Raw genomic sequence first — 14,352 nt, 5'->3', positions numbered from 1 at the left:
ATAGCTAGCTTGTAGAAAAACAATAGTTCTTACACAGAACAGCTTATTTGAATAATCAGGTCACTATTTCTTGGAAAGAGACACAGCTGTTGAGGGTTTGTTTGTTTTTTTTCCTCGTTAAATACAATTGTTGCACCAGATTGGTGAATGTCATCAAGCTCCATGATCATCAAAAGAGGGCAGGCGTCATCTCTGGAACTGGGCAATTTACAGCAAAATAATCAACGAGGATAAACGACACTACAGAGCAGAGGACAAATTTGGCGAGTGATCTGTTGCTTTGACTTACAAAACTGCACTGTGTAAATTCACACGTTACACATTACTACACTCATTACATCCGGAAGTACAATACAACTCAATCAGGAAGGATTTTTAAAACATCCTGAAAAGGAAAATGATTAAAATGCCTTAAGAGGTGAAAAGCTTCCTGACAGACAGGATCTGACCTTATATGCTTGAAGTGAACACTGCGTATCAGTGTTTGGCTCCTTGCCCTAGGACATCTCTGTAGTAAATTATTAGAAAAGCCAGTTTCTAAGTTGAAGTCCTACAAATACATTTTACAAGAGACAACACTGATGTTACAATGTCATAATAAATGTGTCAGCAGTCGCTCCTTTTTTGTTAGATCCTTTGTGGTAAAAGATTAGAAGAGGGACCCTGTCAGGGCACTTCACACATATGCAGATGACATAAATGATCTGACAGACTTGAACAGTCTTATTCTAATTCTGCACAAAAACATCTATGAAAATCAAGAATTTGATTTCATTTTCTGGCCTCATCTGAAACTCTTTATTGTTTGATGTATGTTCCATGTCAGCAAAGATCTGCCTGAGCTCTCCCCACCTTGTTTGACAGCAGAGAGAGATAAAATCACTTGTATCCGCCCTGACTTCCTCCTGGTTCACATCTGAACCACAAGCTTCATCGTTTAGTTCAAAACTCCACGAAAGCCTCCTCCTACTAATTCCAGACTGAAGATGTATGTTTATTGAGACAGGGGCAATTTCACATTTCTATTTGAAGATTATGATAGCAAATATTTTTCCTCTGAGTGCCACCATCAAAGACTGAATCTAGAAGAGGGACCGTGTTGAAGCACAGGAAGGAAGGCAGCAGTCAAAGAGAAGGAATGCACTGATAAAGGAGGGCTTGAGTTAGGCTGCCTTCAAGAAGACTGAAGAGAAAAGCGCTGTGGTAGGTGGCAGAGTGCACAGTACCAGCAGGACCACCATCAGGCAAAGAAAAGCAATAAGATCTCAGTGATAACAGCTGGTGCTGGTATGCTAGAACTCTGCAAGTTATTAGCTCAAAGTTTGCGTGTGCGTGTGTTTTCATGTAAAAAGCTTGATATTCCCCTTTTTTGCAATGCAGATCAAGGCGCAACGAAAACAAAGCATTTGGGGACTCGTTAATGTAAAAATCTGACCAGGAAACATAATGAAAACAACAAGACCTGAACGCATTTTAGAGGCTGCCAAAAGTTAAAGTACTCACAGGTTTCTTGAGGAAAAAGACAGAAAGGGCTCCGATCAGAGGGATGTCCCCCAGCAGCGGCTCCATCACCACTCTCATCACTCCATGAAGCTGAACAGAGAAAAAGAAAGAAACATCACAAATGAGTCTTTTGTTTTTTAGCCTGGTCCAGGTTACATCCGTGAGCCCTAAAACTTGATTCTGTTTCATCTCTGATCCAAGTGACTTGCTTTCTGTTTGCGTTCACAGACAAGTTTACCCAAATTATTGCTTCTGGTCATTCACAGCCTGCAGGACCATCTAATCCTTAACTCTATTTTTTTCTTCCCCTCAATTACCTGTTAAGCCTCAGAATCCAGGTCAGAGGAAAAAAAAAAAAAAAAAAAAAAAAAGTAAGACAGGGGACTGTTTTGTTTCATCTTTAAGTTTGATTGCTTCCCCGTAACAAATCCAACAGGGTTACAGCCGTCACAGCATATTATTGGCTACTGAGAGATAACAGACTCATTTTAGAGATCTACAAAGTCCAGCTTAGGTGAATGGATGGGTGGGATAATAGGTCACAGGATTGTCAGTCAGGAGACGGTCTTTCTTCTCCTGTTTGTGTTTTGCATTCAATTTGACTTTTTTTCACTCACAGCCCGCAATCCATCACAGGTTGCTGTAATGTTTAAAGTAGAGAGAAAGTGATGTTTTCTTGTTACCGTTTTGCTGCATTACGAGAAATAATGACCAAAATCCACCAGCAACAATGAATATTGTGTGAGGACCCATTAGTTTGAGTAGAATCGGATCAATACTGTGGTAAAAATGCACAGTGAACACAAATTGGGCAACGACCCATTAAGAGACAAATTTGATTAAATTCTGACAATTCTTGTTGAACGAGCAGCGATTATTTCAGACTGTGAGTCAAAAATCTGTAAAATACTGAGGAATAATGTCTCTATATAGTTTTTTTACCATATATACAGAGTCTATTCAGATTTCTGTTGTGTTCACCCGCGAGGCGTGGGTGGTGGTTGGGTGTATGTAATGTTATCCACACAGAACAGTGGAACAGCAGCTCAAAATACACGGTGGATGAAAGAGGAAAAAAGAACCAGCGAGTTTATTTCCCACTTCCTGCAAGAACACAAAATATAACTAGATCGGCTGTACTAACAGACTCACATATACTGTAATCATTAAGCCTACTGTAATCCTAATTTTGAGGCCCTGAGAATGAAGAAAGTCTGCAAACACAAACTTCACAGTTAAGTGAATGTTTCTTTATTTTGGATGCAGGTTTCTCAGAGGCTGCAGTGACTCAAACCTCAGACATGCAGACTGGCCGTCTGTAGCACCAAATTTGGTTGTAGCTTGCTCTGAGTAATCAAATACCAGCATTTTGCACATCGAAACGGGCGTGCAGCGGAAAGACTGCAGATAGCCTCTTGTTTATACCACTTTCCGTCCTGCAGCTCATTTCTCCCTGAAGGAGGATGCTTTAGAAGTCATGTGCAGCTGATAATGCTCCATCAGAGGCCCGCTGGGAGGAAGAAGATACCTTTTTAAATAAAAGATGTGACAGCAAAAAAGAAAAGAAAAAAAAAAGTCGACAGTCAGCGAGTGGAGGAGAGTAAACCCGAATGACTCATGAAGCATGATAAGCTCCCAGTTCACATCTTCTCCATTTAAACTACTTATATCTTCAGCAGCCTATGAAATGCTGACACACCGTCGGGGGCTGAAGCTCTACAATCTGAGCCAAACACAAAAGGAAAACATCGACTGGGCTTCGTACACGTAGCCATTTCTCTCTGTAAATCTTTGGGTCTTCTCTCCCACTCTGATCTCTGGTCAGCAAATATGGTCTGATCCTGTGCCAACAGCTGAGTGGATAACGTCTCGTTATCAGTTCTGTGTAAACACATGATGCAATTAACTTTCTCCGCAGTGGTCAGTACTTAATGTAGAAGTCACCGCTGGGGTACAGTGTGTGTTTTTAAGTTTTTCATTCATTTGTTTTTTTAGAAACTGTTACTACTTCTGCTACCACTAGGACTATTTCAAGGATCAAACTTGAATAACAACTTTATGTCCATTAAATCAGCCACTTTATTTATTAGGGAGAATTTCCAGACATTCATTTGTTCCTGGCACCTAAAATTTACTATGTAAAAAAAAAAAAATTTCTAAGGCTCTGAGACTCCAGAAATCCACAGTGAGAACCATTAACCACAAATGGACAAAACACGGAACAGTGGTGAACCTTCCCAGGAACGGCCATCCGCCCAAAGTTACTGGATGAGTCGTCATTGGACTCCAAGGGAACGGTGATGACTCATGCAGGAGGTTTTAATAAAATAAATAACATGACTGATTTCCTGTCTCAGTTTTTGCACTTTCAGTTTTCAGACTATTGAATTAATGGACTTGTAGTTTTGGGTACAGCAGTGTGGAGGTTAGCACTGTCACCTTACACCACGGAGTTTAAATCCACCAGCCTTTCTTTGTGGAATTTGCACGTTCTCCCCGTGTCCGCATGAGTTCGCTCCGGGTATTCTGGCATTCTTTTCACAGTCCAAAGACACGCATGTTAGGGTCACTGGTTATAGTAAACAGGCTGTAGGTGTGACTGTTTGTTGATCATCTACACTGGTTATCTATACTCCTACTGGGCCCTGAACTGGAAAAGCAGAAGATGGAGGGACTCGTTGTTTGGGGTGATCGTGGCTCAAGAGTTGGGTGTTCGCCTTGTAATCGGAAGGTTGCTGGTTCGAGCCCCGGCTTGGACAGTCTTGGCCGTTGTGTCCTTGGGCAAGACACTTCACCCGTTGCCTACTGGTGGTGGTCAGAGGGTCCGGTGGCGCCAGTGTCCGGCAGTCTCGCCTCTGTCAGTGCGCCCCAGGGTGGCTGTGGCTGCAATGTAGCTGCCATCACCAGTGTGTGAATGTGTGTGTGAATGGGTGGATGAGTCTGGATATGTAAAGCGCTTTGGGGTCCTTAGGGACTAGTAAGGCGCTATATAAATACAGGCCATTTACCATTTGTAGCAGAAAGTGTTGTGACAACGGACTTTGTATTTTTCATGTCTTTATATGGGATAAATAGCCATACAACTACTGACCTTAACATGTTGCATCTATCTTGGATTCGTACCTGTATACTTTTGATTCCAGCCCTGCAGTAGTACTTTTTGATGTCCACGTCAATTTCTGTATTCCCGACAAAACTGAAAGGAAGGGCAAGAAGAACGTAGAAGGGGATTCATGTGTGTATTCATATGAAGATAAAAATAAAAACGCATCATGCATTTATTCAGATTTTAAAGGGCAAGTTTACACACAAACTGATGAGAGTGCTGTACATCCACCATCCAAATCTATTTGACTAATTTGACGGTGACTTAATCTACATTTGATGTGTCAGTGAGCATTTCTGCATGGGCTCAAAAAACGAGTGCGTGGAAATGTTCCTTTCTATTTGGAAAAAAACAATCAGGTAATACAACTGATAATTATTACCAATTATGATCCTGAGAAAAAGGAAGCGCACAAAATGAGCACTTTAATAAACATTTACTGAAGTAACGAGTTTTCTCTGTGTGACAACAAACTAAAAACTCATCAACTGATTCAGACCAAATTAAACAAACTATAGGTTTTAAACGACAGCCTGACGCTAAGATTTGTACATAAGAAGTCATAATTTGAAAGAAACAAGTGCAATTAAGATTACATCACTGGCCAAGTCAAGTGAATTCAACAATGAATGAATCTGAGCGGTCTACCTGATCTGCAGGTCCATGATAACCTGCCTCTTGTCCACATTTTCTGTGTAAACTTTCACTCCATTCACTCTCAGCGGCTGCAGAAAAAAAGAGAAGACATGCAGTAAAAGCTTTATTTAATGTTTACTAGCTCTGCATAATTCTACGTGTGAGGTAAATCTGGGTGCGTGGCGAAGAAACTTTCCAGTTCTGATTAAATCAGTTCATGCGAGTCAACGAGGGAGTCACAAATAGAAACATGCGATAAAAGATCTGAACACGTACACTGTGACAGATGGTGCTGCCTAAAACGTCCATGACACTAATTCTCCAGGATTTCCCACAAAGCTAACATCTAAAAATAAAAGTGTTATTCTACAGGCAATAAAAGCCTATAAAACAAAGTGCTAGCTGGTGTATTAGTACGAATAACCCAGATTACAGAAGTGTCCTGCCATGGCCTTTTGGAGTGCATTCACAACACCGTGTTCTTATCTTGTCACCTTGTCGCCCATGTCAATCTTGGTGAAGCAGAAGGTGCTGAGATGAGGGTTGGCGCCCTTCACCGCCGGCTCGATGGTCTCTCTGAACAGCTTCTCCACAAACTGGCAGATAAACGGCCACATCTGCTTCACCGTCTGAGGAAGGGAAAAGAGAAAAACCATGTGGGAGAAAGAATTAGATACAAGACATCCAAATCCCACAGCCCAAAATCCTTCAGCCCACAGCCTGAACAGTCACTGAGCACTGATGCATGCAGCTGCTGGACAAGCCTCATGTTTTACAGCAGACCTGGTGAAAGACAATTACCTGGCATCTCTCTGCAAACGCTTGTGTGTTTGTTGCACTATACCAATTTAGTTCAAATGACAAACAATGCAGAGATCGGTGTACTTTCAACTGTCACTGTGTTTGTCATACTTTAGATTGTCTATACTTACTACTGCAATTGAGAAGCTGTTACCAAGACTCCTGTGTTTCTGTAACTACATGTGCAGCTATTTGCACCATTTGTGCCCAATCTGAAATCCCCCTGACGGGCAATAAAACGTATTGCTTCACATTACATCATATTACATCACACTGTATAATATTATACCCTCACAGCCATTACAGGTAAACATCAATCAAAAATATGTCTTACAGCTGTATTTCTTATCATCAGTGTTGTGTTGCCAACACCTTTGCCAAACGAGGTCATTTTTATAGTCCACGGGATAAAAGAAACCACCCTGCAATTACTCTCAGCTGCTCCTTCACCTGACCTTCAGTTGCTGCTGCTAATGCATTAAAATAATATCACCTCGCAAAAATTCCTTGTGCAATCACAGCGAGAGAAATAATGCACTCAAACTTTGCACGACACTTCTAATTATTACGAGCATTTTGAGTCCAAGTGTAACCGAGTCTCCTGTCACATAACAAAACACACTGAATATGTCAGCATTAATAAGCATACACACTAACGTTACGGATGCCTTAAGAAGTTACCAGATTGTTGCTTTAACATCCATTCACTAAGCCACACTCAGAAATTTCACTACCACAGAAATGACAGAGTCATATTATGAGTGCAAACTTCCCTGTAAAATCCTCTAAAAGTGTAAAAATGCTCTGTGCCCTCAGGTGAACACTATGAGCTGCTATAAACCGTCCTTTGATTACAGTGACCAGGAGCATTAAAGGTTCACAGAGGTCTGATGTTATGGCAGGTGAAGTTCTGCTCATTATGACCTATTTGATCCAGATGAAGAAGCAATGAACTGAGCGATATCTGTTGGCAGCGGACGACATGACTTTTCAGGCTTCTGTACAGGAGCACGCTCCTCACTTCTGTGTTTGGGTGCGAAAAATGTAAAATCATCTAATCTGCCTGAGCTGAGCAACGCAGCTACATGTCAAAATCCTAATCTGAGGGAAATGAGGGAGTAATTATCCATCACATACATTCACTGGTGATCATCACATTTAATAAATGAAGTGACATTTACAGTACATTTACTAAATAAATGAAGGTCTTTGTAAGAAATTATTTTTTTATATCCTAATTTAACATTTATTGAAACATTTAGCAATACTTTAGAAGACATTTGAATCCAATAAAGAGTAAGCCACCAAAGCCCTGGCTGTCCCTCACTCCATCCTCCTATGAAAGGGCCCATCTGTGTGGTGATAATCAGAACTATTGATTGCCATGTTACAGGTAAGTTATGGCCATTTCTTTGCTTTAGAGGAGAATACCTCTGGTTTTTATTTGCCTTTCAAATGATTTTCTGTGTTCCCATAAACAGATGTTAAAAAGATATTTTCCTGCTCATCTTCATCCATTACCTTTTTACTGGAAGGACCTGTACACATTTACAGTAAGTGGTGCTCTTCTGATGTTAAGACTCACTCTCTCTCCCTCTCTAGTTCACTTTGCATCTCTCTCCTTCACTCTCTCCCCACCTCCGTGTCTCTCTCTGGGGAGGTGGAAGCACTGGGTCAGGGTCTCTCAGAGCTCCAGATTCAGATCCTATTTATAAACCCTGCCTGTCTGCCTCTGCTAGCTGGCAGACTACTGTTGAGGATGTAAGGCGGTGTGCGAGTAGGTGTCTAAGCACAAAAATTAATTTAAATATAATATAAAGAAAAAAAGAAAGAGGTGTATATACCTTATTCAGCCATTCCACTCTTTCCACATCTGGATAATGGACCTGGAATAGAAGATGGAAATGTATCAGTTAAAAACACGATTTACATTTATTTAAACAGCTCTAATGGAAAGGTCATGCTTTTCTTTAGGCGTGCCCTCAATTGTGTCTCCTCTCCGTTTCCTGACATTACTATAGAGGACGCATTGTTTCTATACTTCTGGTTTACAAACTACATCACAACTACTGTAATCTGTGGCATGAATTTATAGGCTCTTACATTAGGCTGCAAGGTAGAAAACAAAGCAATGAAACTGTAAAAAATAACCTGTAAAAAAATACATATTACATGCTGCTGGTCAAAGGTCAACGAGGAGATAAACAGTAAGGAGTTCAAAGGTCAGGCCACAAAAAAAATTACAGGAAATGCTTCAGTCTGTTTAGTAACTATGAAGCATACTGTAGCACTCCTGTTTGTCAGCTTATGAAGTAGAGGTGGGGGAAAAAATCGATACTGTGTAGTATCGTGATATTTTGTTTGCTAATAATGTATCGATACAGGGACAGCAGAAATCGATATTTTGTTACAAAAAAAGTTTTTGTGCTCTGACTTCAGAGCACGTTGATCCTTTTTCTGAGCAAGAATCCTGACATTCCTTCACTGTCCAAATGTGTTTAACTTTTGTTATGGCAGCAATAAACATGACAGTTTACTTCTTTTAATTTAAGACGTGTTTTATTTTAATTAAGTTTAAAACTTTTTTATTTAATGTAAAATTATATTTTGTTTTAATTTACTTTCAAATTCTTCAGTTGCTGAAGGGGCTGCATAGTTTTCATAAATTGCATAGTTCAGAATAGCTATAATTGTACCAGATGGTTGCATTCAGTTAAGTTGGACTAGACTGTAATACAAACCGTTCAGTTTGTCAACAATAAAACTGAAATGAGAGAAAGACTGAGTGCGAGACTTTGATATTAGATAAAATGAATATTGATAAAGTTTACCTTTATGTACAGAATCTGAATATCGCAAAATATTTTTAAAAATTGCAATAATATCGTATCGTGGGATGTATGGTGATTCCCACCTCTATTATGAAGTAAACCTTGCAAAAACAAAATTAAACCATTTTAAATTAAACATAAAGCGCTTGCAGAAAATTCTAAGCTTGAACGATGCGCTGGTTCAATTTTAAAAGCTTAATGTTGCTGTTGAGCTGCACTGCATCACACCAAGGTGCAAAAACAAACAAGGAAAAAGGAAAGTGCAGGTCTGAGTTTACAACGAGGCTTCTTGCAGCATATCAGTGACAGCTTGTACCTTTGTTTTGGCATCGTGTTACCTCACATTCCTGTACTTTTCCCACTGATTCGTGCCAGTTCTCTTGGCAGAGCAGCGAGCCACAGAGAAAACACCGTAATGAAGTGTTTGATGCTGCGTGTAAAGACTCACACACACCTCCACTTTTCACTCATCGCTGTTGATGTCAAAGAACTGTTCATGATAGAACTTCAGTTGAGTTGCTGAGGTGAAAACAAACCAATTGGCTACAACAGACATTTCTCTGAAAACCATCAATGTGTACATCATTGTTTACAAGATGAAAAGCCATCAAAGTAATTAGAGTTCTTCCTCTGGGGAACATGAACATCTGCACTGAATCTCATCCTAATTCATCCCATCACAGCTGAGACGTTGGAGTAGCTACAATAACTAGGGATTCTTCCTAACAACTAACTTGCTAGTAAATACAATATTACATGGAGAGCAAGAAAACACTTTAAAACACAGACCGTGTCAGCACTTTCAGCCCTCTTTTCAAATGTCTACATGCCTGTGCAGAATGAGGTGACATGTTCCACAATATGAATCAGCCTACAAACAACTGTTCACCTTCCAGATCCAAGTGAAGCAGAACTGTGCTGCCGCCTTGAGATCTTCTAATACTCACAGAGACAGAAAGATGTTGTGCGAGTTGCTGCAAAACATCTAAAAAACAAAAAACTATAGTGAACTGACACACCCCATCAACACAATATGAATAATAGGCTTAAGGGATTAGCATTAGCAATTACCCCGCTAAATGCCAAACATCCAGCCTATGTCTATGTATGTATTAGGGCTGCCACGATTAGTCGACTAGTCACGATTACGTCAACTATCAAAATCGTCGACGACTAATTTAATAGTAGACGCCTCGTTTGAAGCTTTGTAAGATCACAAAAGACGCAGGAATAAGTAGTAGGATTTAAGAGTGTAATAACGGACTGAAACAGAAGATGGCAGCACTGCATGTACAAGGATGCCAGCTGCCGTTAAACCCCGAAGAAGAAGAAGCTGTGTCCCAGAATTCATAGCGCGGCCCAGCTCAGTTTCCAACAATGGCGGCAGCTAGTTAGTTTTAATATTACTCTTATTATTCTTTCTGGGTCACAAAATAAACATTTAACATATGTTCAGGCGAGAATGTAGCTGTGTAAACCTCAAATATCTGCTCAGTTTATCAAGACACCACATATTTTCAAAAGCGCTCCGACGTTTTCGGAGACGTCTGTTACCCACTAGCTCGATAGCTAGCTGGGGGCAAGGCTCACTAGAGCCGTGAGAACACCGGACTCCCGGCAAATCGTTTTCAAACCCACCGCCGTCTTTCGCTACTCAGGTTAAACATGATATATGAGTCACTTAGATAACTTGTTGTTATTGTTTGGCTTTCTTTAGTATTTTATTTGTTCCTGAGTAAATCGGTTTGGCTGAGATTGAAGTTATAGTTTTTACACAGCTGAATAAACGTCAAGCAGACAGCTGATTATCAGAAGTGTGAGATGCTCGAGAATATACTCCGGTGTCCTGTTATATTTTAGATAGCAAGGAGTTTATTAAACTTCACCGAAACAATCTGCAAATTTCATTAAAAGTTTAATAAACTATCATCTTGTCTTTATTTTTAGTTAGCACAGACCTTAAACACTTAAAGCTGTAAGCTAATGATAGTTATATAAGAGCAGATGCTGCTGGTGCAATAAGCTGTACGTTTTACGTTCAATGGATGATGATCTGATTAGTCGACTAATCGCAAAATTAATCGGTGACTAGTCGACTATCAAAATAATCGTTTGTGGCAGCCCTAGTATGTATCATATAGTCTATTCACAGGCCTCTTCAATAGCTGTGTTGGTGGCTACTGTTGGGCAGATGGGGAACTGTTGAGCCCTGTACTTCAAAAAGAAAAGCAAAAATGTCTTCAGCAGATGCCATTTGGGCTCACTGCTCACGGTGAGAGCTCAGCTCAAGTTACCACTGCTGCTGCCATTAGGTATGGGAAAAAGGGAAAATCCAGCTAGCTTCACTTCTTTTCTTAGACTTCAACTTATGTTAGACGCATGCACTCATCATTTTAGGCTTGAAATGATCCGACTTCAAGCTACAGACCCGACTTGACAGACCTGTACTGCCATCCAGCCAGTCATGCTGGCAGCCTGGCAAAGTGGCTGCTGTATGTTTTCACTAAGTGCAGTATCATTTTCTGACAAATGATGGATGTCTCATAGGAAAATATAACTCAGAGGCTAAGTGCTGCGACATGCCGAACACCAGGATGTCAGTGCAGCAGCATCAAAGGACTTCTGGAGGACAGGGAGTAGACTGTGGCAGACGTGTTACGTAATGGGCACGCTGAGAGGATTCGGGAGAAACACTCAGGCCTGAGGCAGATACACGAGTGGCAGGGGCCACAAACAAAGTCCATTTAAATACAGGCTGGTAAGGCTCAAAGCACAAGCATAAATAAAAGGTTTGTCTTTGCATGTGCTTCCTCATTCAGTGTTTTGCATTTAAGTGTATTTGAATGCTCAAAGATCAAAGTCCATTTCACTGAAAAATGAAATTGACCAAAGCTGATCCTACTCAGGAAGTCAAGGACCAAACATCACAGCTAAGAGAGGAGTTAAGACATAAAACATATATTTGCTTATGTTCTTGTGATTCTCCAAAAGTTTCTAAGATATTTTTAATAAAACTGAAATTGTTATGTGTTCAAAGACAAATCTGTCTTAAAGTAGATGTATTCACAACTGTTTCTCACACATGTAAAGTTGTACAAATTAAAGCATAGATGACCTGCGAACCATACGTACTTTGTGTTAAAAATGAACATCTAAATACATGAAAGCCTTCACAGAAATTTAAAGGGACAGCCGAGTGTCTTTATAAACATCTAAATGGGTACAGAGACATGACCGAATGCTGCATGTGCCGCATACAGAAGCATCACAGAGTCACAGAGTCTCACATGTGGCCCAACGTGGCCCAAGAAGCTATCCAAGTTATGCATGCTTTGCACACCATGACCATGCAGTCATGCATCCTACAACTGAAAAAGCTAATGATGGCATCACCATCCCACTGTGGATTGCATTTCCTATGACGACACCATTTTTCTGTTTGCATTTAATGAACCACGTGAACAAACTTCTGTTTTTATACTAAACCTGCTTGATGTCATGCTCGCCATTTACTGCCAAGTGTATAGAATCCCATATACACATGACCGAAGTGCAGCAGTATTGGTACTGATAAATCTGTTCTGAATTCCCTGATTCATTTCACGCGCCATAAAAAGATTAGGAAATAGTGAAAAGTCCATCTCAGTTTAGCCTCTGATGACGTCCTCAAATGTCTTTCTTTCTTCAATCAACAACGCAAACTACCAACTATGTTCAGTGTTCTTTTACATAACACAAAGATAAGAAGCAGATTTTCACCACTAAGAAGCTGAAACTATTTAAAAGATAAATTAGTGCTGTCAGCGTTAATCTCGTTATGTCAGCACGGGCATGCAGCTAGTATAGAAAATGGAAAGACAACAACAACATGTGACTAATGCAAATGACTGTTTCTCTGGTGTTTTTTTTTATTAGTGTTGTTGGAATACTTTCCCCTGGAATGTCACATGGTTTCTAAGAACCGGGCCCCCTGTCTCAAATTACTAAAACACAAAAAGTCAATACTCCTGTGGGGTTTATGGATAGCGAAACATCAGCATCTTTGAAGATGCCATTATGAGCATCTTCAAAGGCAAAAGGCTGATAGAAAGAAAATACTGCTACTGCATCCCATTGTTAGTTAGGCCACAGCGCTCCATCAGGGATTAAAATGGAGCTTTACATGTAAGTGAAATACAAATCATTGTTTGTTTTTGGTGACAGTGTCTTTCTGCGAGTTATTCCAGGTTACACTTAAGGCAAAGCTGCTCCAAATATGGCCCTGACATGTCATTGCTCCATTCTTTCCTTAGTCCCAGCGCTAACCACATCTGTCACATAAACAGTCTGCAACTTGGCAGATGACAGAAAACCAAAACAACAGAGTTGGAACTAGACAAAAAAAAAGGAAAGTATGACTCATCTGGCCAATAAAAAGCCAACAGCTGAGGAAGCAGAGTTTACTTTTAGGGTAAATAACTGAAAGAAAAATCTAGATTTGGACATCTTGATAAGAGAGTGAGGAAAGTACAGCAAATTACTAATTTTCCCTCATTTATATGAATTACACAGGAAATTAGGTTAGGTACTAAAAAAACTGAGCATAAAACTATCACGAGAGAAGGAATGTGGGACAGACTGCGTCTGAGGACTGAAACTAAAGGGCAATACAACCTTTTATTTGTAACAAGAAGAAACATTTAATTTATGTAAATGTTTTTTTTATTCTGTATTCAATAATGCAGAGTTCTCTAGAGAGTAACAAAACAAGGAAACATATTTATTTCCTCAATAAACTGGGAACATTTTCCTCTTTTAGAGCAACAATGGCAGCACAAGGTCCAGGTAACGGAAGGAAAAGGATCTTTCACGATTGTTCATTGAATGTTTCAAGTATAACGTCACCAGAAACTCCCAACGACTGACCTCAGCGTGCTATTCCTGCAGATTTCTCTCTAAATCCCCTGAATCAGCAGCGTGCACTTCAAATATGCATGAAGGAGCTGATAATCTGCTCAGTCCTCTACTCAAAGTTAAACACAGTCAGCAACATTCCATAGAGTAAACTGGGACCGGGCCAATTAAAAAGTCCTTGACCAAAACATCCAGCTCCAGGTACTCAAAGTAGGTTTGGAGAAGTAAAGGCCTTTATTTTATTACTACTGGCAGTTGTTCAAATTTCCACAAGAATACAGGTGTAAAACTTTGTTGCTACAAAAATCTCCAATGGTACACAAGTCCTCTGCCACCTGGGGCTTCCTCTGACCCCCATCAGCACCCGTAGACGTGCCACAGTGGAAGCAAGCTGCCAGGGAGTGATAACTGCATGTGTGAGATGGGCTTAACGGACAAGAACACCTTCTTACTTACTTTCTTTTTAGATTTTCAAGTAAAATATTTAAAGTAGAAAGACTGCCGTAAAAAGATCAAACAATAATTAACAAAGTGATTTACGGCGAGTTGATGGGGATTAGAAAATGATTGTAATTTTTTTTT

At 40.1% G+C, this 14,352-nt stretch overlaps 1 protein-coding gene across 4 annotated transcripts in view; it reads right to left on the bottom strand.

Moving 5' to 3' along the window:
* The window catches only part of esyt2a (extended synaptotagmin-like protein 2a), a 54,302-nt gene that overhangs the window by 26,670 nt on the left and 13,280 nt on the right, over positions 1-14,352 (bottom strand). For all 4 annotated transcript variants that reach the window (XM_005740730.1, XM_005740731.2, XM_005740732.1 and 1 more), the window contains exons 3-7: positions 7,891-7,932; positions 5,740-5,874; positions 5,258-5,334; positions 4,627-4,699; positions 1,504-1,593 (exon numbers count right to left, since the gene is read on the bottom strand). In XM_005740730.1, the coding sequence (XP_005740787.1) occupies positions 1,504-1,593; positions 4,627-4,699; positions 5,258-5,334; positions 5,740-5,874; positions 7,891-7,932 (417 nt within the window). The remainder of the gene's footprint in view (positions 1-1,503; positions 1,594-4,626; positions 4,700-5,257; positions 5,335-5,739; positions 5,875-7,890; positions 7,933-14,352) is intronic.

The sequence above is a fragment of the Pundamilia nyererei genome, unplaced genomic scaffold (assembly GCF_000239375.1).
Source record: "Pundamilia nyererei isolate P.nyererei 1_Seehausen unplaced genomic scaffold, PunNye1.0 scaffold00103, whole genome shotgun sequence".
In the NCBI taxonomy this organism is placed as follows: domain Eukaryota; kingdom Metazoa; phylum Chordata; class Actinopteri; order Cichliformes; family Cichlidae; genus Pundamilia; species Pundamilia nyererei.
The sequence above is the reverse complement of the archived record's forward strand: the minus strand, read 5'-3'. Positions and strand labels throughout refer to the sequence as shown.